Consider the following 24,277-nt stretch of genomic DNA (forward strand, 5'->3'; position numbering starts at 1 on the left):
TTAACAGAACAACAGTTAACTCACAGCGCCATCAGCACTCCTTAACAGAACAACACTTAACTCACAGTGCCATCAGCACTCCTTAACGATACAGGTGCAGCACAATTCAAATCCTCATCTAACTCGAGAAGCAGTGGAGTACAAAATAGTATCAAATCCACTCACAAAAATTTAAACACAAGACTCTTACTAAGTAGAAAAGCATCTGATACTGAGTGATAAAAATAACTTACACGAAATGTGAATACCAATACCTGTAAGTTAATGTTGTTGTTGTTAAAAACTGTTGAGATAGTTCCAAATCATAGTAACCCTGTATAAAGTTTCTGAGGAGCAGCTGATGAGCTTGAACCTTCAACCTTGTGGTTCAAACCAAATCATTTGAGGTCCAGTACTAATCTTACAACACCACACCGCAAGTCCTTAATAGGGACATTTAAATGCTGCATCGAAATATGAGGTAAGCCAAAATGTACTGCTACAAAATCACAGAAGCCTTTACAAACCAAAAAATCAAAATGTGAAGCTACTGTTTCTCAACATAGTCACCATCTACCTCTATACGCTTCTGAAGGTTGATGGTTACAATTTCTAACATAGCCTGCAAAATTCTGTGCTATTCCATTTGTTGTTACTGTTGTTGTTAGGTATTGTCAAGTCGGTTCTGATTCACAATGACCCTATGCACAACAGAACAAAACACTTCCTGCACCATCCTCACCACTGTTGTTAGGTCTGACCCTATTGTTTCTGCCACTGTGTCAATCCATTTCATTGGGGTCTTCCATTTTCTCACGGACCCTCTATTTTATCAAGCCTGGCGTCCCTCCTGATAACATGTCCAAGGTTAGAGAGATTAAGTCTGGTCATCCTGGCTTCCCAAGTAGTATTCCTAGACAGATGTATTTGTTCTTTTGGCAGTTCATGGTACTTTTAATATTCTTCTTCAACACTGTAACTCAAAATATCGATTCTTCTACCCTAACCCAACTTTCACATGTATATGAAGCAAATGAAAATACCATGGCTTGGGTCAGGCACACCTTAGTCTTAAAACTGACATCTTTACTCTTGTACACTTTAATGTGGTCTTTTCTAGCAGACTTGCATAATGCAACCTGTCATTTGATTTCTTGACTGCTGTTTCCAGGAGTGTTGATTGTGGATGCAAGCAAAATTCAATCTTTGACAATTTTAATCTTTCCTCCATTCATCATGATGTTATTTACGGGTCCAGAATTTTTGTTTTCTTTACCTTGAGGTTCAATCATACTGAAAACTATAGTCTATGATCTTCATCAGTAAGTGCTTTAAGTCCTCTTTGATTCCAGATACAAACTTATACCATCTGCACATCACAGGTTGTTAAAGATTCTTTAATACAATCCTGATACCATGTTCTTTAAATAATCCAGATTCTCATGTTATTTGCTCAGTATACAGACTAAATAAGTATGGTGTAAGAACAGGACACTGGTGCACAACTTCCCTGATTTTAAACCATTCACTATCCTCTTGTTTCATACTAATGACTGATGCATGGTCTATGTACAGATTCCTCATGAGCAAATTAAGTGTTCTGGAACACCCAATCTTTGCAATGTGATCTATAATTTGTTATGACTCACTTAGTCAAAAGCCTTTATATAGTCAATAAAGCATGAGTAAACAACTTTCTAGTATTCTCTGCATCCAGTCAAGATCCATCTGACATCAACAATGAGATCCCTAGTTCTGTCCTCTTCAGAAGCCAGCCTGAATTTCTGGCAGCTCCCTGTGGTTGATGTACTGCTGCAATCATTTCTGAATTATCATCAGCAAAATTATACTTACATGTAATATTAATAATATTATTCAAGGATTTCAACATTTCTTTGGGTCATCTTTCTTTGGCCAGATGGCTGTATTCCAAATTTCTTTGAATAGAATGAGTGCTACATCACTTTGTTAAAATATTTCAATTTGCATTCTGTCATATCTTGGAGACTTGTTTTCACTAATGCCTTTGGTGTATTTTAAGACTTATTCCTTCAGTACCATTGGTTCTTGATTACATGCTACCTCTTGAAATGGATAGACACAGATCAATTCTTTTGGTACAGTGACTCTGTGTATTCCAACTTATTTTGATGGGTTTCTTCATCATTTAATATTTTGTCCATTGATGTTAGGTGTTATCTTGTCATTTCCAACTCATAGCGACCCAATACAAAACAAAACACTTCCTGGTCATGTACCATCCTCACAAATGTTACCTTTGAGCCCACTGCTGCTGCCACTGTGCCAATCCATCTCCTGGGGGGCGTCTTCCTCTTTTGTGCTGACTGACTCCCCGCTTTACTAAGCACGATGTCCTGCACTAAGGGCTGGTCCCTTCTGATAATTTGTCTGAAGCATGAATTGCTTTCTTCAGTTCTTTCAGCTTGAGAAATGCTGAGTGCAATCTTCCCTTGTGGTTTTCTAACTCTAGGTCTTTGCACATTTCATTACAATACTTGACTTTGTCTTCTAGGACTGCCCTTTGAAATTTTCTGCTCAGCTCTTTTACTTCTCATTTCTTTCATTTGCTTTAGCTTCTCTATGTTCATGAGCAAGTTTCAGTGTCTCTTCTGACATCCATTTTGTCTTTCTTTCTTGTCTTTTTAATGACCTTTTGCTTTCTCCGTGTATGATGTTCTTGATGTCATCCCATAACTCTTCTGGGTTTTGGTCATTAATGTCAAATGCACATCAAATCTGTTTTTTGGATGCTCTCAATTCATGTGGGATATAGTCAAGGTCATATTTTGGATCTCATGGATTTGTTTTAATTTTTTCTTCAGCTTCAACCTGAGCTTGCCTATGAGCAGTTGATAGTCTGGTCCACAGTTGATTCCTGACCTGGTTTTTCCTGATGCTAGTCAACTTCTTACCCCCTTTTCCCACAAATGTAGTTAATTTGATTGCTGTGTATTCCATATGGTCAGGCCCATGTAGGTCATTTCAAAAAGGCTCTTCCATTTACACCACATCATAACAGGAGTTTGGGCATCCTCTAAGAACTCAAATCATGATCCTTTTAAATGTTCTATGAATTCTGAGAACAAAAAGAAGTCTAAATGGGTAGATGAGGGCTGTTGGTTAAATGGGGTAAGGTTCCCCAAGGAAATTCTCATAGAACAGCTATTGATTCCCTAGAAGAAAGAATAGGTGCACTGTTCTGATGGGGAAAAATTCCTCAGTGCTGTGTTCTTCTGGCTTTCTTTCTCACCAACGCAGTTTTAAATTTTCTTGAAACTTCTTCGTAACAAGCCCTCATTATTGTTCTGTGTCCTTTGACAAAATACATTAAGATTACCTCTTTGGAATCTCAAATAACAGCCACTGTAACCCTCCAAGCTGACCTTTCTGCCTGGAATTTAACTGGCCCAGCAAATGGCCTCAGAAGTCACTGTTTTGATTGGCTCTTTTTTGAAGGCACCCTAAGGAGACTAAGACAAGTATATAACTGAGTGAACTTCTTTGTAGCTATCCACGGATCACAGAGATATGTTGAAATGTATTTTATTTGCAACAAAACCATGCCTGTATGAATCAGAAGCCTAGTAACCCTACTTTTTGACTTACCCTTGTAGGACTCTATGGATACTAAACCCATAACAAGTCAAGTCGATTTCAACTCACAATGACTCTACAGGACAGAGAAGAACCATTCCATTCTCTAGGCTGTCTGCCTTATGGGAGAAGATTATCACATCTTTCTCCCATGGAACTGCTGGCAGGTTTGAACCATCAATCTTTCAGTTACTAGCTGAGAATGTAACCACTGTAACACTAGGGTTCTCTAAAGAAGATGTGTACCCACAAAAATAACAGTATTTGCACTGACCTGACAATGCTACATCCACCTCAGTAAAAGGTATGGTAGGCTCGATATCCGAAACTTTTAAAGCTGGTAGACATGAGGCATCTTGAGGCTTACTTTGCTGAGTTCTTAATTCTAAACCTAAAAAAAAGAAAAGGAAACAGGGCAATGTACAGTCAGGACGGTAATTAAGAGGTTTTATGAAACTTATCTCCTATGCCGTATTGTCGTTGTTGTTAAGTGACAACGAGTTAGTTCGGATTCATAGTAATTTCCAAGGAGCCACTGGTGAGTTTGAACCTCCGACCTTGTAATTCAAACTGACACTGTGGTCCAGGGCTTATCCTACAGTGCTGCATTATTGTTGTTGTTGTTGTAAAGTGCTGTCGAGTCGGTTCCAACCCAGAGCGACCCTGTATAGGGTTTCCAAGGAGCAGCTGGTGAGCTTGAACCACCAACCTTGCAGTTCAAACCGACTTTGCAATCCAGCACATTAACCCACAGTGCCACACCACAATAGCAACTCTTTACCAACTGGTAGGCGCGTATTATCAGCATAAACATTCTAAGGCATCTGCCGTTTCCAAATGCATGATTTAGAAGCATAACTGGCTTAGTAGGTAGTACTTTTTCCAATTCTTATTTTCAATTATTTAAAAGAAATCATGCTAGAGAGCAGAGATTTACTTAAGCAAATTTCCATTATCACCTCATCAAATTTGTAATATACTTTAGGATTCTCAAATCATTTTTGCTGACTTTTACACTTGTTTTCGCCAATTTTATTTTCATTCATCCCAGCAAAATGTGTTAATAATCATATACATTTCAAAAATTATAGCAATAATTAAAATTACATTTTTGGGGCCTGATTATATTTTTATGATTGTATTCATATGACCATAGGATTATAGTCATATATAATCAGAGATAAGGACTCCTCTTTCATGGAATTATTCCAGAGAATTAGAGAGTCTGTGAAAGAGAGAATCCAAAAGTTTCTCGTAATTTTTTTTAAAGGATAAAATGGAATGGTATATGTGAAAAACCTTCATAGTTTAAAATTCTGTCAAATACAATAGGGCTTCAAAAAGTTCATAAAAAATATAATTAAAACATAATGGGATTTCCCCCACATACTTCCTGACTTAGCTTTATATAAAGTTGCACCCTTTCATAAACATGACTCACAGGCGACACTGTATCAACTTAGTAATGTAACTCAATCTCACGATAGACTACTCATAGAGTCTAATATATCTAACTTAAAAGGATGCAAGTTAGCTTTATTAATGTTCCATTTCTACCTTTTTAAAGTTGCTATCACAACAGTTCCTTGAGAACATGCTATCAAATAACTGTTCATTTAGAGATGGAAATCCAGAGTATCAAGTGACTAGAGTTCATGGACAGCAAGTATCTCATGCAATACATTTGCTACCTACTGTTGTGCCCCTAGGAAAGTACAACTCAAAATAATTCTCTTACTTCTGACTTTTCAGGCGCACATTCTGAAACAGCTATTTCCATGACCAACTAACTGTGGTCCCATATGTCTTGGTCTTAAGATAAAAGATATTACGTACTCTATAGCACTTTTGGAATCCTGGTGTGGCACTGTGGGTTAATGTGCTAGACTGCAAAGTTGTTTGAACTGCAAGGTCCGCAGTTCAAGCTCACTAGCTGCTCCTTGGAAACCCTATACAGGGTTGCTATGGGTCAGAATTGACACAATGGCACTTAACAACAGCATAGCACTTTTAGGTGGAGGCTGTTTCTTTTTATAATTCACATAGCTCAGAAGAGGGAGGAGACAGGTTTTTTTAATTCAACACCACCTTTTCTCCTCCAGGCTCATGTAAGCAACTTGTGTGAGACTCCTGCCATTTGGACATACTCTTCATTCTTCCACAAACTTCCTAGGCCACTCACCTTTACCCACAGGTAGCTCTGGTATTTCTCCCTGCCCCAAACCCCAAATGATTAATCATCCATGAGAATATCCCATCTGAAGATTCATCTGTCTGTCTGTCACACTACTGTGGAGTGTGTGTTGGTGAGATGCTGGAAGGTATACCACTGATATTTTACATACCAGTAGGGTCATCCATGGTGGACAGGTTTCAGCTGAGATTCTAGACTTTGAGTAGGAAGGAGGAAAGGCAGGCTACTTCTGAAGTTATCCACTGAAAATCTTATGAAGAGCAGTGGAACATTGTTAGAGCGCCAGAAGATGAAAACAGCATGAAAGCGTGCCCCTCAGGCAGGAAGAAACTCAAAATATGACTGGAGAAGAGCTACCACCTCAAATTAGAATGGACCATAATGCTATGTTGTTGTTGTTAAGTACCGTGGAGTCGGTTCTGACTCATAGTGACCCTGCCTAGGGTTTCTGAAGCTACAAATCTTTACAGGAGCAGAAAGCCTCATCTTTCTCCCATGGAACAGCTGGTAGTTTTGAACTGCTGACCTTGAGGTTAGCAGCCAGATTCGTAACCACTACACAAAATTTCCAGAGTATAATGAGTATAATTTCTTGATGGGGTACAACTTAAAAAATTCTAAGTTGTCAGAAATGAAATAGAATGCATAAAGATCGATACCCTAAACATTCTGTCAGCTGAAATGTACTGATGCGGGCCATTTGGAATCAGACAATCATATAGTTTACTATTCTGGAAATGTCAAATTGAAGAGGAATTATGTCACATTTATCATCAAAAACAATATTTCATGAGATATCACGAAGTACAATGGTGTGTGTAATAGGAAAATATCCACATGCCTGGAACAAAGGCCAATGAACGCCGCTTTATTCAAATTTACAAGCCAACTACCAAAGCCAGTGATGATGAAAATGAAGAATTCTACTGGTGTGGCAGTTTGAGGTAAGCACTGAACAGCTAACCGGAAGGTCGGTAGTTCAAACACACCAGCTGCTCCCCTATACAGGGTTGCTATGAGACGGAACTGACCAGCAGCACTTACAAACAGCCGCCACCTGTCGGATAAGCATTGGACAGCTCCTCAGAAAACCCTGTACAGGACTGTTTTGAGTCAGAACCAATCTGACAGCACACAACAGCAACCACCAACTTCTTCAGTTTGTAACTGATCCAACCTGCAATCAAGATGCACTGATAATTAATGCTGATTGGAATGTGACAGTTGGAAACAAAGAGGAAGAGTTAGTAGTTGGAAAATACGGCCTTGGTGATAGAAATGATGCTGCAGATTGCATGACTGACTTTTGCAAGACCAATGACTTATTTATATTGCAAATACCTTTTTGCAACAGCCTAAAAGGCAATGAACTATACACATGGACTCTACCAGCTGAACTACAGAGGAATCATATTGACTACATCTGTGGGAAAAGACCATGGAGAAGTTCAGTATCAGCAGCTAAAACATGGCAAGGGTCTGATTATGGAACAGATTATAAACTGCTCATATGGATGGCTGAACTGATGAAAGGCTGGGATTTTACAAAGGAGAGCTCAATGGAGAAAACAGAGGGAAAGGAGACCAGACACACTGGAAAGCGAGTGGGCGTTGAATACGATGTAGAGGAACTGAGTAACAGACTGGGAAACAACAGGAATTTGGAGGAATACAAGCAACTGAGGTCAAAATCAGGTATCAAGGTTTCAGAGGTCAAAAAGTCTGCAAATGGGAAAAAAAAAAAATCCAGGATATAAAACTGTCACAAGACAATCCTTATTAAATGAACTTTCCACAGCATTAAGTTCAAACCTACTGACTTTAAAGGCCTTCCCTTATTTGGTCTTTATCTCCCTAATCAGCCTGAGTTTCTTGACTCCATGTCACTCAAGACATTTATTTGTTGTCTGTGTTTCTTCACTTCCACTACATATTCTTGACCTGAAAAAGTCTTTTCTTGCCCCTTCACCTGTCCAGTGTTACTGGTTCTTAAGGGTTCATCTCCTTTCATACATTCAGCTCTTAAACAACTGCTCCTGGTTTAAATGTACTCTGTATAAAAAGTCTAACAATTTTCTCTTTTTCTTTCACCAGATCACAAGCTCCCTGATGATGGTCGAGGTTATATCCCTTCATAATACTGAACATATTACAATTAACCAAAATGATTGTGGACTCTTTAAATGTAAAACATATATATCTAATTCACCATTCATGTCTACCTATAGACTGGGCTTTAATGCAGAAAGATTCCAAACACAGAAGTCATACTTGAGGATTTACTGATCTGATATAATCCTTAAATGCACTAGTATTATGTCCTTCTTTAAAGGAACTCCAGTGAATCTGTAAGGTCAAAACATGCTTTTGTAAAATGAGTCATCATTCATTAACATAATGGTTTGTTTTGAAATATATAAGGTATTTTTAAATCAGCACGCTAAGAGGCCAAACTATGAATCTGTAATAATTTAGGAAACATACATGCTGTTGCTTAGGCATGGGACTACCTGTGTACTTATAGATGGTTTTTAATAAATGAGAAATTGAAACATGTCATGGGACACTAACAAAAGACAAGTATGTATAGAGTATTTCATGATTACTAAACAGCTTAAAATAGTTGTATGTTTCAGCAAAAATTCACTAGTAAAAAGATTAAGAATATAGATTAACAATAATTTTGCCTTTATTATACACATCAAAAGAGCCCTGGTGGCACTGTAGAGTAAGTACTAGACTGCTAAATGAAAGGCTGGCCAGTCCAAACTCACCAACTACTTACTTTGCAGGAGGTAGGTAAAGGGAAGGTTTTGTGTTCTTGTAAAGATTTAGAGCTTAGAAATATCCTATACAAAGGATCTCTATGAGTTAAAATTGACTGGATGGCAGTTTGGTTTTTTTAAGACACCTCGATCTTAGTATGATCAAAATGGGATTACTTATTTTCCACCTAAAGTCAACTCCTTTTGATAACCTTATGATTCCTCAAGGAGCTCTGGTAGTGTAGTGGTTTATGAGTCGGGCTGCCAACCTCAAGGTCAGCAGTTCAAAACTACCATCGGTTCCGCGAGGGAAAGATGAAGCATCCTGCTCCCATAAAGATTTACAGTTTCGGAAACCCTGTGCAGGATCACTATGAGTCAGAACCGACTGCACAGTACTTAACAGCATGATTCCTCATATAACTTCAGCCAAATTTTCATACTTTGGAAAGAAATATATACACATGTATACATATGAGTGTGTATATATATATATATGTATATATATATATATATATCTCCTCCTCCCCAAACACGATGTTGTTGTTGTTAAGTACCATGGAGTCGGTTCCGACGCATAGTGACCCAGTACAAGGTTTCCGAAGCTGTAAATCTTTATGGGAGCAGAAAGTCTCATCTTTCTCCCATGGAACAGCTGGTAGTTTCGAACTGCTGACCTTGTGATTCGCAGCCTGATTCGTAACCACTACACTACCAGAGGCTCCTTCCAAACATGATAGTGTACCGTATATATATTTTAACAGGCTTTATGCAGGCATAAATTACACACAATAAAACCTATTAATTTTTTATTAAATTTTGTAATTTCTTACTGACGATAAATTTCAGTGCATTTTGATAAATGTATAAAGTTATGTAATCACGATAATCATGAAATGAAACATTTTCGTCATTCCGAAAACTTCTCTCATGCCGTTATACAAGACAATCTCCTGTCCAAACTTCTGGCTTCTAACAATTATTGCTCTGCTTTTTGTCATTATACTTTTGCCATTTTTAGGATTTCCTATGAATGGACTCATTTGATATACATGTATTTTTTTGTAACTGATTTATTTCACCTAGCTCTTGATATTCATCCATATTGTTGGATGTATTTGTTTGTTAACCAGGTGATGGAAATTTAAGTTCTTTCAGGTTTTATGTAAGTTTTCAGTTCTCTTAAATATACAGTATAAAAAATTATAAAACAGATTTTACAATTTTTAGTGGTTATGCCATTTTACTTTTCATCATCCAGTTATGAGAATTCCACTTGCTTCACATCACTGGCAACATTTTGTACTGGCAATAGTTCATGTTTTTTACAATAAACTTTAGCCAGTCTAGTGGGTATAGAATTGTAATCATTAGTTTTAATTTGTATTTCCAATTAAATAGTGATGCATTGTTCTATGAATGAAGGCATTCCCCCACATAAATAACAATTTACATGCTTGTTTTGCCATTTGTGTATCTTCTTAAGTATCTGTTAAAATCTTTTGTCCATTTTTAAATTGGGCTGTTTCATTTCCCTTTCCTGACTTCAATTAAGTCTTTAAATATTTACAAGGTCTCCTAAATCTGTACTTTTCTCTGTACTCCCAGCATAGCCATCGTAGCGTATGTCTTCTTCATGTTATGCTTAGGCTTCTACTAGACTTTGACGATTTTCTCTTTTGCCTTCAAATTATCCTGAATTGTACCACCATTTTCCACAACTTCTCAAAGCTTAATACATGAAGTGCATACACAGCAGTCTTAGGTGAAAGCCCTCCACAATTCTTCATTCTTGACTTCATCCATCCCAAACACTTTATTTCGTACACAGCTATCTATTCATCATCCTCTGAACAAGAAGCACACTGTACAATTTCTTTGTCTTAACCAGGTCTACCTATACATCATGTAGTTTTGCTTCATAACCAGCAAAAGTCCTTTATTTAGTTCAGTGAGAGTTTCTAATTCTATATATTGAACTGACCTGTCTTCTTTCTAAACTCATAGCTAATACAGTCTATGTTATTCATTCGACAATAGTTATATTTTAAAACATGACACAAATTTTACTGGCATATAATAACTTATGGTAAATAAAAAAATTCCTAAAATTTACAAAATCTATCAATCTTATAAATCAACTTCTTTTCAAGTATTTCCTCCTTACCTTTCAAACAAATGTACAAATTTTCTGAGAGTAAGGATGGAACATTATAGATGCCCAATAAATATTTGTTAATTGAAATAATTACCTGCCTCTGACTATTAAATCAGTTCACTGGGTTTGAGATAAGGCCAGGTTGTCACCTTACAAGGCTATATTCTTAATTACTAAGTACAAAACAAAATATCTAACCTTTTTCATATATCTGTTCCTTATCTTTTGGGGAAAGAGAATTGACCTTTTGCTTCAGTTTTTCTGTTTCCATTTGTGTTTGCTTCTCGTAATACTTGTCATCTGGTCTCATTGATAAAGTCATTTTATGTTGGTTATTCTGCAACAAATAAAAATAAAAAGTTAAAGTAATTAAGTTAGTAAGGCTTATTATATTGAACCAGACTCTGCCACTGTATTCTTGGTTCTGTAGTTCCATTTACCCAGTTTTGAAATGGTGATAATAAAAAGTTCTCCTCAAAGTGTTGTTTTATAGAGGAAATTATCTAAGACACATATGGTTAGAGAGCCATGTATGTTGTTGCTGTTGTTGTTATGTGCCGTGGAGTCGGTTCCGACTCATAGCGACCCTGTACAGGGCTTCCGAGGCTGTATATCTTTACAGGAGCAGAAAGCCTCATCTTTCTCCCGCGGAACAGCTGGTAGTTTTGAACTGCTGACCCTGAGGTTTGCAGCCCGATTCGTAACCACTACACTACCAGAGCTCCTAGAGAGCCATGTATAGCACATAGTAAGTACATAACTCTTACGTTATTACTAGTATTACAAGAGGGGCTTCAAAAAAAATTCCATTTTTCCATAAACGAAGCCCCCTGATGATACCATTACTATGGTCATTATGTGTTAACTGAGTGTGGCAGCCTTGTAAGATAATCACTGGGCTTTGAACAGCAAGGTCAGTAGTTTGAGCCCACCAGCCGCTCCATGGGAGAAAGATGAGGCTTTCCAATCCCACAGAGCTTTACAGCCTCAGAACCCTATGCAGGGTCACTGTGAGTTAGAAACGACTCAATGGCACTTAAAAACAACATATCTTCATCATAAAAACATGAATATTCAAAAAGTTTTTTACACTTTGGTTGGAAAAGAAAACTGCACTTTTTAACACTATAAGTCTTTGATTTTAGTGTAAATTTAATATAACAGAATAACTATTTTTATCTTATCTTCATTATAATGATTAACATCAAAGGTTAGAATTTATTAAATGTCAAGACAAACTAAATGTTAATCTACTATAACTAAAGGTGTTATAAGACTTAGCTTGCTTCTCTTATTTATGTCAATAATTTACAGAACACAAAAAAAGCTCCTTTGTAAGACTACAAAGAGGTGGGAGAATTAGAGTATACAAAAATTTTATGTCAAATAACATGAGAAATTGCACATCAAATTGTGTTCTGTGTCTAAAACAATGGCCTGTATTACAACAGAGTTGTGTTTTAATACAGATATTAACCCTACCCATCACAGTAACTTCATTCTAAAGTCACAGTAAATACAAATGCCTAGAAATCTAGGAAAACAAGCAAGCAAACATCAAAAGATTTCCATTAAAGAAAATTAACCAGGATAGTCACTGTTCTTATATTTTAAATAATCTGTTTTTTTAAAAAGAACAAAAATACAGGCAAATGTTTTATTAGTACATCTACATGTAGATGCATGCATTCCTAAATTTAAAAGCATACGTATTCATATATATATAAAAGCCTTGCATTACAATCTAAAAAACAGAATTTTTCAAAGTTAATCTAAAACCAAAAATCAAACCAAACCCACTGCCATCAAATTGATTCCAACTCAGAGCGATCCTACAGAGGATTTCCATGACAGTACATCATTAAAGAAACAGACAGCCCCGAAATTTTTCCGCAAATTGGATGGTAGGTGTGAAATGTCCCCCTTGTGGTTAGCAGTCTAGTACTTACCCTACAGTGCCACCTGGGTTCCTTAAAGTTTATATTGTTGTTATGTGCACAGTGGAGTCGGTTCCGACTCATAGCGACCCTGTACAGGGTTTCCGAGGCTGTAAATCTTTAAGGAAGCAGAAAGCCTCATCTTTCTCCCACGGAACAGCTGATAGTTTCGAACTGCTGACCTTGCAGTTCCCAGCCCGATTCATAACCACTACGCTACCAGAGATCCTTAAAGTTCATATAAGCATCTAAATTTTAATTAATAATTAAGAAACTATATCACCTATTCATTAGCAGAAATACAGATTATGTTCCTATGTTCCTTTGTTTATTATAAAATCCAACTTCACTATTATAGACATAAATTCTTCAATTTGCTTACCTTGAAATATCGTTTTACTTTTTCTTGCAAAAATTTTGGGTTTTCCTTAAGGCACTCCCGGAATTGAGCCATTTGATTTCCTAATTTCAAGAGTTCCACAGGGTCCCCATCATGATTCCAGCAAGAAGCTATGAACTAGGAGAAAAATTCTAAATTCACAATGCATATTATACTACAAATGTTACACTACCCCAGAAAATCTGAAAGGCTTTATTTACACTGTATTAAGATCTTAGATTCTATATTTAAAAGCATCCTAAAGTGATTGTTTATAACAAAAACTGAGCCATTATTTGGCAAGAAGAACAGATATTATGCTCACGTAAACACAACTTTTCTAATAAAATGAATAGCATAAGTTTAAATTATTTGGGGGAATATTAATTTCTAAACAAAATAATAATTTCTAAAAGAGGACCAATTATCATAAATTTCTACCCCTTATCAGTATTCTACTTAAATCTATTTCACATAAAAAACATAAGCTATCATCAGAAAGCCAATAAACTAGTAAAAAGACAATGACTATGTAATTAAAAAAACAGGCTGGATATTATAAAAGCTAAATTAAGAAAGCAAATTTACATCAGCTCTGAAACTGCTGTATAACTTTCTGAAAAATACATGCTCAACAGTCCAAATGGAAGGGATACCCATGTCAGTCTGTATGATGGGGCTTCAAAAAGTTTGTGAAAATGGAATTGGATGAAATTTTACCATACATTTTTGAAGCCCCCTCAATTTTTTTCAGTGTTGTGAAGAACCAATCATTTTAAAAGTTTTTTTTAAAAAAGGAGCCAGTTGAGAAGTCACAACATACTGATGTCAACATGAGTCCAAAGCTGGTAGACTGATGTTTCAATTGGATTTCAGTTTTATGAAGTAAAGCTTCAATTTGGTCATCTTCAAATCCTTTTCTGTAGAACAAAATCAAGAACTTGAGATGTTGAAAAGAAGTATTTTAGGAATGCAAGGTAGCAAATATTTAAAATAATTAACAATGAAGTAAAATATGCTTTATTTATTACATAAAGAAAAGACTATAAACTTGAGAAGGATCATGCACTTTATCATAGAGCATTCATGAATTAAGCATGAAAGTAAATCACTGCAAATAAGGCATACTTACTCAATGACCTCATCAAATGTCCTATCAATAATGTTTTTAACTGTCTGAATATCTTTCTCTGAAATCCCTTGTAGGCCTACACTGAAGAAGGCCTCCCTTGTACTGCCATTATATCTAGAGTAAAAAAATAGAAGACGATGTATTAGAAGTCATATACTTTCATCAAATAGGCTACAGACTAAAACTTTGAACTTGAATTTTCAAATCCTCCACTAGAAAAACCAAACAGTATTCTCATATTTTCACATTACATGTATATTATGTCCCATTCTCATTTCTAAAAGTCTACACAAACCTTACACTTACAGCAAAATAAACGTAGAAAACAAAGAGATCTATTGAGTTTTACAGAATCTTAAGATTTCAAAGGATATTTAGAATCCTTTCAAAACAGGCAGAAATCGATCTTAGGAAAGCTCTCATTTTTGTGTTTTGTTTGTTTGCATTTCTTTTGCTAAATGTCTCCTTCCAGGTTATATAAATAACTTCACCCTGAACCCCAATCTAATGAGTTTTGCGTTCTAGGAGAGGTGTGGGCCTTTGAAGTGCAGGGTGGTTAGCACCTTCCACCCCCTGCTACTGTGACAGCCAATAAAACTCCTTCCCGGACCCTACCTAGAGGAGAAGTGATGGCAGAGACAGTAGCAGAGGCAACAGCATGGAGACCTAGAGCAATTGCAGACTCTAGGTCCATGGAATGAGCAAGACTGTGCCTGTGGGCAGAACACAAGATTGAAAAATGTGTCTTTTGAACATTCAAATGAATATGTGTTTTTGTTTTGTATGTGTACAAATAATTTTTGCTTTGCAGATTTGTGAAAAATAAGATGTAAAAGGGAAGCCACAGAGAGGAGGAAGGATAACTGTCGTTGCAGGGAGGGAATTGTAGTCATTGAGATGAAGCAAAACATATGATTGCTTAAGGGAAAAGCTAATGAATCTGCCTGCTAACCTTCACTCAATACACAATAAAAACTTCAGAAACAAAACAAAACAACAAAACTCGTTCCTAATATTAAGGAGCATTCCCTGGAGACGAAATAAGTAGTTGAGCTCTGCTGACTGCACCTAACAACAAAACTTACCCAACATCAGGAGAAAAGTCTGTGCCGAGTCCAGATTCAATTAAGGCTTTGTAAAAGGGAGAGTTGGGTCCGCCAATCAAGAGTGAAGACAAAAGATTTAGTGTGAAAGCTTCAAATATATCAGTGATTCTTCATTTAAAAGGGGTAGAGAGGGGCAGGAAAGAATAAAAAGAAAAATGGATGGTCCTTATAATAATCACCAGTAAGTTCACAATCACTTCCAAAGAAGCTGAAGTTCTACAATACTCTTGCATTTCAACCTTCATTTTAATTATTACACACGTCAAGTACAACGATTATTCTTTGACCTTATGAAACACTGATATACTGTGATTTTTTCTAATCTTAATGACACCAAATTATAATATTGATTTAACAGAGTACCTAATACCTACCACATGAGTTTGTCAAGTACTTTAATTTATTATCACCATTTATCTATAACAATTACAAAATCAACTTCATAAAGTGAGTAAGAAACTGAGATGGGATTAAGGGATTTGCACTAAATGGCAGACAGAACAAACAATGCTATAGCTAAGGTAACAGCCTTCCTTTCTTAATATTTTGTACATGAGATCCCTAGAATTACACAGTTTTGTTATACCTGATGTTTTTCTGATGTGAATATATCATAGTATTCTCCTCATGCTCAAAAGGTTCAGTGAACCCCAAAATGTTAACAACCCTTCTGCTTTAACTTAAGTCAGCTCTCCTTAGATGGTATGGGAAGCTTTAAAATACAGAAGGAAGTATACTGGTTTTCTTCTGGACTGCTACCAAACGTAATTTTCCCCCAGAACCCTCTCAGATGTTGTCACAAATCTTTCTTGATTTTATTTTCTACCATGAAAACCTGCTCAACGCTTATTTCTAACTACACATTAATTTAAACTTGATTGCAGAATTCACTTCTTACTTAATATTCTAACCTGCTTAGTGTTCTACTGCTGTGTTTACAACTGATACTTACTCTGGTAAGAGATAGCTGACACTCACAGTTGTCTGCTTAGAAGAATTTGTGGCAAGTGAATCCGGGCCGCATGTTATTTGGTATTCCCTCTGTAAAATAATACAGTTTATTTAAAAAAAGCATTCGGTCTTTTTAAATGACGATCCAAAACAGCTTTAAACTGATTTTTATCTGGATATGGGAACAGGTCCAAAAGATGCTTTCCATTATATTAGCTTTCTTTTTAAACAAATAATCATTCCACAGGCTTGAAAAGCTCTTAAATACCTTGTACAGTACCCATACTGTATTAAAATCATATTATTAATACAAAGTCCAAGTCTGATATATTTAACAGTATAGTTTCAAACAAAATTATTGATTGTATAGACCTACAGGCTTATCCCAAGGCTTCTGAGCTGGCACTGAGGTACTTGGTTCGATTTTTTGAAATTTGCTCAAAGCTTCTTCATCAATTTGTCTCAGGTGTTTTTCTAGCTGGAAATTACCATAAGTGAAGAACCTGAAATTTAGAGAAGATATATTAATTAGTTTCATTTAAGAGATTAGCAGCCAACAGTGAAGTATTTTTCATAAAATGGAGAACATACAATATACAGCAGCTGATAACAGGCCAGTTTCCATAATGAAGTAAACTTTACATATACGAATGCATTTTTCCCTCATTTATTTGACTCCAAACACCACGTTGTTGTTGCTGATATGTGCCGCCGAGTCAGTTCCAACACAAAGCTACCCTATGTAATGTAGGGTTTTTGAGGCTGTAAATCTTTATGGGAGCAGGAAGCTTCCTCTTTCTCCCTGGGAACAGCTGGTGGATTTGAACTGTTGACCTTGCTGCTAGTAACCCAATGTGCTACTCACTACGTCACCAAGACTCTCACAAACATCAAACAGAAGTTTAATTATTAGTATCTTGTAATAAAATAACTTGGTTGTAAAAACAAAACACAAGTTGCGCAGAAGAAACTCAATGCAAAACTCATAAATCTGTGGTGTTTGGAGAAGACGGAATGTACCACGAACTGGCAGAAGAAGAAACAGAACTCTTGGAAGGAGTACAGCCACAATACTGTTCTGAAGCGATGATGATGAGACTTGTTTCATGTACTTTGGATATGTTCTCAAGATTGACCAGTCTCGGGAAGATGGCATTTGAGGGTCAATAAAAAAGAGCAAGAGCCTCAATGAAGTGTACTAACATAGAGGCTACAAGAATGGGCTCAAACATTACAATTAGAGGATGGGGCAGGACCAGGCAGTGTTTTGTTTGGTTGTGGGAACCAACTTTACAGCACCTAACAACAACAAACAAAGTGACCTTTTATTTTATTTAATCAATAATAAAGGTAAGGAGCTCTGGTAGCGTAGTGGTTACATATCAGGCTGCTAACTTTAGGGTCGGCAGTTTGAAACTACCAGCTATTCTGCGGGAGAAAGATGAGGCTTTCTGCTCCTGTAAAGATTTACAGCCTCAGAAACCCTGCACAGGGTCGCTATGAGTCAGAACTGACTCCACAACACATAACCACCATCACCACGATAATAAAGGTGTTGCAAACACCAAGTAAGTTATTTGAGTAATTGATGACCCTGGTTTTAGCTATATAATACATCCAAATAAGATTAAAAATCAAAATAAAGAATTTCACAAAAATTCAATCTTTCCTATACATTTCAAGCTATGAATATTTTTAAGGTGACACATTTATTTAAGTGGGAGGAGATATACAGAAACACAGATGACAGAGGTGATATTTTTCTTTAAATGCGGTTTCAACTGTATTTAGATTTGGAAACTAGTGTCCATAAAAGGAGCCCTGGTTAAGTGCTTAGTTGCTAATGAAAATATTAGTGGTTTGAACTATGCAGTGATTCCAGGGGAGAAAGACCCGATGATGTACTTCCGTAAATATTACAGTCTCCAATACCACAAATGATAACCAACACTGAGTGTATGGTCATACATGTGTGCATAGGCATGTGTGTGTATGCACAGGCCCAGGTGTGTACAGTAGTATGCACAGAGAGTAGTACAGCTGTATGTATGTGTACATATGTGTGGGCACCTATATTAACAGAAGACGATTACAGTTACTTCTGTGACATATCCAAATACTTTGTGAGACTGGTTTTCTGGGTTTGAAGACACAGTTAGGATCTTAGTCTCAGGGAACAAGTCAATAACTGGTATAGTTCACAAAGTTCAAGTTCTGCCTCCTGGAGGGAAATAATATCTAGGGAATTAAAAGTTTACAAGCAACCATCTTAAGACACAATTATTGGTTTTTAATTGTCAGGAGCAATAGAGAAAGAAGGTAACCACAGTCTCAGCAAAGAAACTAGTCTATAGGGCAAGGAGCCTATGTGCGTCAGAGCCTCATCTATCCTGCGCCAAGAACTCGATAGTGCTGGGTGACCACTACCGACCATCCTAACAGCACAAAAACGTCAAACCAAACTCCAATTTAAAAAAAACCCCAGACTTACTGGACCACTTAGAGGACTCCCTGAAAGACTATAGACTTCAGATACCATTTAAACCTTGAGCCTGACTTATCCCCTGCAAAATGGAAAAATAATGGATTGATACACAAAGTAAAGGACACTGTGATGCTCCAATAAAAAAAGAAATCTACATGAGACCAAAATGTCAACAATGACTCTAAAACATAGCTATGACGATAATGGGGCACTGGACACAGACCAACTGGAACACCATGTTGACATAATGTGATGGATTTGACTACTGTCACTGAACAACTTGTACGGATATCGGCAAATAGGAAGCAATTATGCTTTGTAAACATTCACTGAAAGCACAATAAAACATTATTTTTTAAAATTATTAAATCAAGAAAGATTACAGTCTAGAAAACGTTGTGGGTCAGTGCTGAGTCAAAAATCAACTCGACAGTGCCTAAAAACAAGCATTTTTAACACCTTTTCAGATTTTTTTACTCTCAGACTTCTTGTTGTTGTTAGGTGCTATTGAGTCAGTACCGACCCATAGCGACCGTATGCACAGCTGAACAAAACACTGCTAAATCCTGGGCCAGCCTCACTACTGTTGCCACACTTGAGTCCATCGATGCTGCCACTTGGCCAATCCATCTCATTGGAGGCCTTCCTCTTTTTCTCTGACCCTCCACCTTACCAGACATGACATCCTTCTCCAGAGATTGGTCCCTCCTGACAGTATGTCCAAAGTATGAGAGACAAATGTTTGGCCATCTTAGCCTCTAAGGAGCACTCTGGCTGCACTTCTTCCAAATGGATCTATTGGTTCTTTTAGCAGTCCATGGCACTTACAATATTCTCCTCCAACACCATAACTGAAAGGCATCAATTCTTCTACAGTCTTCCTTATTCACAGTCCAGCTTTGACATGCATATGAGGTTACTGAAAATACCATGACATGGGTCAGGCGCACCTTGTCTTCAAGCTGACATCTTTGCTCTTCAACACTTTAAATAGGTCTTGTGCAGCAGATTTGCCTAATGCAATACTTTGTTTGATCTCTTGGCTGCTGCTTCCATGAGTGTTGATTGTTGATCCAAGAAGAATGAAGTCCTTGGCAACTTCAATCTTTTCTCCATTGATAAGAATGTTGTTTATTGGTCCAGTCATAAGGATTTTTGTTTTCTTTACAATGAGATGTAATCCATACCAAAGGCCGTGCTCTTTGATCTTCATCAGTAAACGTTTTAAGTCCTCTTCACTTACAGCAAGCAAGGTTGTATCATTTGCATATCTCAGGTTGTTAAAGAGTCTTCCTCCAATCCTGATGCCACGTTTTTCTTCATAGAACCCAGCTTCTCAGATTATTTGCTCAGCATACAGGTTGAATAAGTATGGTGAAAGAATACAACCTTGTCACACATCTTTCTTAATTTTAAAACATTCAGTGTTCCCATGTTCTGTTCGAACAACTGCCTCTTGGTCCATATATAGATTCCTCATGAGCACAATTAGGTCTTCCAGAATACTCATACTTCACAATGTTGTCCATAGCCTGTCATGATCCACACAATCAAAAGCCTGTGCATAGTCAGTAAAGCACAGGTAAACATCTTTCTGATATTCTCTGCTTTCAGCCAAGATCCATCGGACATCAGCAATGATATCCCTCATTCTATGGCCTCTTCTGAATCAGGCTTGAACCTCCGGAAGTTCTCTGTCAATGTATGATTTTAGCTCTTTCTGTATTACCTTTAGCAGAACTCTACTCGCATGGAATATCAAAGAGATTGTTAGATGATTTCTGCATTCCGTTGGGTCACTTCTCTTCTGAATGGGCACAAATATGGATCTCTTCCAATCAGTTGGACAGATAGTTGTCTTCTAAATTTCTTGGCAGAGATGAGTGAGTGCCTCCTGTGCCACCTCACTTTCTTGAAAGATTTCAATTTTTATTCCATCAATTCCTGGTGCCTTCTTCTTTGCCAATTCCTTCAATGCATCTTGGACTTCCTCCTTCGGGATCATTGGCTCTTGATCATATGCTATCTCTTGAAACAGTTGACCATGAACCATTTCCTTTCGGTACAGTGACTCTGTGTATTCCTTCGATCTTCTCTTGATGCTTTCTGCATCATTCAACAATTTGCCCAGAGAAGCTTTCAATAATGAAAGTTGAGGCTTGAATTTTTTCTTCAGTTCCCCCAGCTTGAGAAATGCTGTGTTCTTCCTTTTTGGTTTTCTGATTGCAGATCTTTGCACATTTTGTTGTAATATTTGGCTTTATCTTCTCAAGCTGATCTTTGAAATTTTCTGTTCAGCTCTTGGACCTCTTCATTTCTTCCATTTGCTTTAGCATCTCTACACTGGAGAGCAAGTTTCAGAGTCTCTTTTGACATCCATTTTGACTTTTTCCTTCTTTCTTGTCTTCTCAATGACTTTTTGTTTTCTTCATGTATGATGTTCTTGATGTCATCCCACAACTCTACCAGCCTTCAGTCTTTAGTGCTCAATGTATCAAATCTGTTTTTCAGATGATCTCTAAATTCAGGTGGGATATATTCAAGGTCATATTTTGGCTCTAGTAGACTTGTTTTCATGTTTTTCAGCTTCAGTTTGAATTTGCATATGAGTAACTGATGGTCTGTTCCACAGTCTACCCCTGGCCTTATTTTCACTGAAGATATGGAGCTTTTCCATCGTCTCTTTCCACATATGTAGTCAATTTGATTTCTATCTATACCATCTGTTGAGGTCCATGTGTATAGTCATCTCTTATGCTGTCTAAAAAAGGTATTTTTTAAAAATAAACTAATCATTGGTTTTGCAGAATTCTATCATGCGTTCTCCAGCATCATTTCTATCACAAAGGCCATATTTTCCAACTACTAATCCTTCCCTCTTTGCTCCCAACCTTTGCATTCCAATCACCAGTAATGAGCAATATATCTTGATTGCATGTTTGATCAATTTCAGATTGAAGAAGTTGGTAGAATTCTTCTATTTCATTGTCATTGGCTTTAGTGGTTAGTGCGTAAATTTGAATAATAGTGGTATTAACTGGGCTTCCCTTTAGGTGCATGGATATTATCCTATCACAGGCAGTGTTGTACCTCATGACTGATTTGGATATGCTCTTTTTGACAATGAATACAACACCATTCCTCTTCAATTTTTCATTCCCAGCATAGTAAACCATGCGGTTGTCAGATTCAACATGGCCAATACCGCCCATTACAGCTCACTAATGTCTAAGACATAGATGTTTATGCATTCCATTTCATTTTTGATAATTTCCAATCTTCCCAGATTCGTACTTCATACATTGCATGTTCCGATATTCAAAGGATGTTTACAGCTGTTTCTCTTCATTTTGAGTTGTACCCCATCAGCAAATGAAGGTCCCGTGGACTTTTCTCCCACAGGCTTTACTCCATTCCCATCATCATGGTCAAGTCTACTTTGAGGAGGCATCTCTTCCCCAGTCGCACTTTGAGTGCCTTCCAACCTGAGGGAGTCATTCTCCAGCACTATATCTGACAGTGTTTCTCTGCTATTCATTAGGTTTTCAGTGACTAAATATTTGGAAGTAGTTCATCACTCCTTCCTTCCTAGTCTGTCTTTGTTTGGAAGCTCATCTGAACCTGTCCACCATGGGAAACCCTGCTGTTATTTAAAACACCAGTGGCATAGCTTTCAGAATCACAGCAACTCACAAACCACCACAGTAGACAAACTAACGAACGAGTGGTGGACTCTCAGACTTAGAAACAGTGAAAACACAGTAATAATTAGTACCCTAGCATCCAGATGGAGTTCTGGTGAGGCGCTGTAGGATAAGCACTGAACTGCTAACCACAAGGTCAGTGGTTCAAACTCACCATCTGCTGCTCCTCGGAAAGCCTTTACAGAGTCGCTGTGGGTCAAATCAACTTGCTAACATTTAAAAACAACAACAGTGTCCAGATATTGGTCTCTAAAGATCTTTTCTCTAATAGTCACAGCACTCTTTGGAGAAATGATTAACTGAAAGTGTGCAATAGGGGTATATAAGGTGAGTACAGTTTTAGGATGCATATGTCTACTGAAGACCAAGGAGACCTTCTCAAAAAAACAGAGCAGGGCTTCTGGTACGGCAGGACAACCAGAAAAGGTAGGGACTTGCTCCGGTGGAAAAAACTAGCGGGATCTCGCAAAAGTAAACATTAATAGACCAGTCCCACAGCTTTTGGACTATCAGAATTTTTCATGGACCCACATTTTTGAGAAACCGCGCTAACAAGGATAAAGAAAAGCACGTATTTTCGGACTCTTTCCTGCGGGGACCACGGGGGCACTCCTGCAACAGCAAAGTTTGGAAGGCGGGGCCAGGGCTGGCCCTTATAGAAAGTGGTGTCTCCCAGAAGGGCCAGAGGCAATACAACTTCCTCCCGCCCCAATTCTCCCCGCCCTGGCTTGAGACCCCAATAAAAATCGGCTGGGTGCAGCTCACCCACGCCCGGAGTGTGAGTAACTCTGGAGGGTGTAAGAAAGGCTGCAGCAGCTTCTTAACGTCACCCATCATCCCCCAACTGTCTCTGCAGCTAAGCTCCCTGCCCCCACGCCTAGCTAGCAATGGGATCTTACAAAGCGGGCGTTCATATACCAGTCCCACGGCTTTTGGACTATCATCTCTCCTGGGCTCACAATTTTTGAGAAACCACGCTAATAAGAATAAAGAAAAGCGCGTATTTTGGGACTCTTTCCTGCGGGGACTGCGGGGCGCTCCCGCGACAGCATTGTTTGGAAGGCGGGGCCAGGGCTGGCCCTTAATGAAAGTGGTGTCTCCCAGAAGGGCCAGAGGCGATACAACTTCCTCCCGCCCCAAGTCTCTCCATCCTGGCTTGAGACTCCAATAAAAATCAGCCGGGTGCAGCTCACCCATGTCCAGAGTGTGAGGAACTCTGGAGGGTGTAAGAAAGGCTGCAGCAGCTTCTTAACATCACCCATCATCCTCCAACTGTCTCTGCAGCTAAGCTCACTGCCCCCACTCCTAGCTATCAGTGGGATTTCATAAAGGGGGCGTTCATATACCAATCCCATGGCTTTTGGACTATCATAGTCTCTCCTGGGCTCACATTTTTGAGAAACTGCACTAACAAGGATAAAGAAAAGCGAGTATTTGGGGACTCTTCCCTGCGGAGATTGCGGGTAACTCCTGTGACTGCAGAGTTTAGAGAGCGAGACCAGGGCCAGGCCGCTTGGACAGCTGCATATCCCAGAAGGGCCAGAGGCGATATAACTTCCTCCCACCCCAAATCTTCCTGCCCTGGCTTGAGATCCCAATAAAAATAAGCCGATACAGCACACCCACGCATGTAGAGTTCTTGTTGACTACACATCCCTCCTGGAGGTGGGAACTTATCCTCCCTACTTCCCATAAGAAGAAATAGCAATCGTGGCCATATAGCTAAGCTACAAAATAATACTCCACCACTTAGACGAGACCCAACAACATTTGCTACGATTTACAGACGAAGAGGGAAGACCATCTCCTGACCACATTAATAACAATAATAAAAATAATAAAACAATAACCATGACCAATAAGAAACAATCA

The 24,277-nt window shown here is 37.9% G+C and overlaps 1 protein-coding gene across 1 annotated transcript in view; it reads right to left on the reverse strand.

The window, feature by feature from the left end:
• Positions 1-24,277, reverse strand: part of PITRM1 (pitrilysin metallopeptidase 1) — a 60,000-nt gene that overhangs the window by 15,687 nt on the left and 20,036 nt on the right. Inside the window, exons 8-15 of the mRNA XM_006874743.1 lie at positions 16,593-16,719; positions 16,218-16,306; positions 15,245-15,373; positions 14,160-14,273; positions 13,851-13,947; positions 13,031-13,165; positions 10,910-11,048; positions 3,869-3,985 (exon numbers count right to left, since the gene is read on the reverse strand). Coding sequence (XP_006874805.1) covers positions 3,869-3,985; positions 10,910-11,048; positions 13,031-13,165; positions 13,851-13,947; positions 14,160-14,273; positions 15,245-15,373; positions 16,218-16,306; positions 16,593-16,719 — 947 coding nt within the window. The remainder of the gene's footprint in view (positions 1-3,868; positions 3,986-10,909; positions 11,049-13,030; positions 13,166-13,850; positions 13,948-14,159; positions 14,274-15,244; positions 15,374-16,217; positions 16,307-16,592; positions 16,720-24,277) is intronic.

The sequence above is a fragment of the Chrysochloris asiatica genome, unplaced genomic scaffold (genome assembly GCF_000296735.1).
Source record: "Chrysochloris asiatica unplaced genomic scaffold, ChrAsi1.0 scaffold00297, whole genome shotgun sequence".
Taxonomy (NCBI): domain Eukaryota; kingdom Metazoa; phylum Chordata; class Mammalia; order Afrosoricida; family Chrysochloridae; genus Chrysochloris; species Chrysochloris asiatica.